A 2018-nucleotide genomic window follows, 5' to 3' on the forward strand; every position below is an offset into this window, starting at 1 on the left:
TGACTAAAGATAATTGATATTACAAACAGCCCACTTTAATACCATAAAAACATTTTTCAATTGCAAGTATAATTGCAGAAAAGTAGAGTCTATATCCCTTAAAGAACGATAAGGTGAGAGAGACAAAAGCTTGGTAAAAAGAACATTACATGACAATGCTCATACTTATAAACCCTTAACAATTCAACAAGTAACACAAATTATAAGGGGGGAAAAGTATGGATAATCCACAGACTGGTAGATAAGCAAGAATATATTATATTTGAAGTGATTATAGGTAATTCCCCCTGCCAATTATGAAGTTCTGTTACGGGTTTGTCCTCCAGAATGATAACATGTCGCCAAAAATTCCTGGGATGTGAACTCCAAAATTCAGAAACAAGACTGAGAAAACACTCTGCTGCACTTACTCATGATCCTTGATGCCCTTAGGAGGCAAGAAACGTGTGAAACTCATCCGTGAGCAGATGTCATGGTAGTCCTGATTTCTACGCTCATATTCCTCTACATGTGCAGCAAGATGTGAGTTAACAAAACATAATGAAGTACTGTGGAGGTCAAAGCGCACGCCAACCCCACCTTTGTTGCCCTGAAACAATCACATACAAATACACAGTTATAGGGTACTTTCAGAGCAGCACATGTACTCAATTGTTAAGAAATCCTGTGTTTTGAAACCCAAAGTTACCATCACATATAACTGTAAATTAATCCTATGTGGGACCAATTCAAATCAGTTGACAGCCTTACAACTGACTTCCACAAGACCCATTTTATTATTAATTTAGTCTATTTCCATTTACGAAGTTGTGTATGCATTTGTTTCTTCCATGCACGTTATCTCACCTACTTTATTTAATTCAACTAAAAATCAAATTCAGTTTCTCTACTTACAAGTTCATTTAGCACATACCATTTTACCCATAATGCCCGTGCCAACAGTCTCTGTGGCTACAGCTCTGACATAAGCTGCATGCTGCTCCTGCACGAACACAAGCAACATCATTCCAACAAGCCTCACCAGAGCCACCTTGTGGTATCGTGCCTTCTTGTGCAAACCATTTAATACTGCCTCCCTGCCATACACACAGTCACAACATCAACTTTAGGCTTGAAATAACAATGCATATTTTTTTGGATATGTTTCAAGTACACAAAGAGTCCTCAAGTGCAGAATTCAAATATGTTATTGTCTCTTTGAAAGTAATAACTATATCAGTTGTTGATATTGAGATCTGACACCTAAGAGTTATAACAATGGAGCCAGAAGAAATCATTCGTTGTGTGGTAATGGTCAGTATATACACAGCAGCTGGTTCCCATGGCAATAGATATGCACTAAACAACAGAAAAGGCTGTTGGAAGTGGTGCTTTCAATTGACCCAACCCAAGGCTACAGAGCAAGTGTGAACTATACAACGTAGTCACCATCATGAGACAGTTGTGGGCACGAATTAGCTGTGAGATGGTAGCCAGCTGGTAAGGATATAAACAGAAGGCACTGTTGGGATCCGTTACCAGAACACAACCAGTGGAGATACAGAAGGCTTATCAAGTGCAGTAGTGAGAAGCAGAGTGTGCAAATTAGAGACAGCATTATAATTATGTGCAGTTATAATTTGTAAGTGTTCAATAAGTCCAATTACAAATCAAAACCCTGTGTCAGTCACTAAATCCGGACAATATTAAGAAGAGGGATGGGGATTAATGTGATGATCTGACCATTATGCCCAGTAATTTGAGTAATCCAGTATAGGTTCCACGACAGCTTTTCTTTGTGAACTTTGATCTATGTACTACTCCTAGGCATTTGCAAATCATAAACTGTTGTGAACTTCACACACATGATTTTTAAAATTCAAATTCAATGTGTTTAAAATAGTTATTGAATGAACTTACAACGCATTACTCTCCTTTAAAGGATACCATCTAAAAGAGAAGGTATCAAAATACAAGATATCCTCAACTCTAAGACAATTCTGAAAATGAAAATAAGTACCAGTAATTTAGAAAAAAAA

At 37.3% G+C, this 2018-nt stretch overlaps 1 protein-coding gene across 1 annotated transcript; it reads right to left on the bottom strand.

The window, feature by feature from the left end:
* Positions 1-410: 410 nt before the first annotated feature.
* LOC111875176 (inositol polyphosphate 5-phosphatase OCRL-like) lies at positions 411-1076 on the bottom strand (the record flags this gene model as incomplete). Its single annotated transcript, XM_023871240.1, has 2 exons — positions 411-589; positions 914-1076. Coding segments are annotated over 2 exons (342 nt in total), but the record flags the coding sequence as incomplete, so codon positions are not given.
* Between the last annotated feature and the right edge of the window lie 942 nt (positions 1077-2018).

Source organism: Cryptotermes secundus, unplaced genomic scaffold (assembly GCF_002891405.2).
Source record: "Cryptotermes secundus unplaced genomic scaffold, Csec_1.0 C38717343, whole genome shotgun sequence".
Lineage (NCBI taxonomy): Eukaryota > Metazoa > Arthropoda > Insecta > Blattodea > Kalotermitidae > Cryptotermes > Cryptotermes secundus.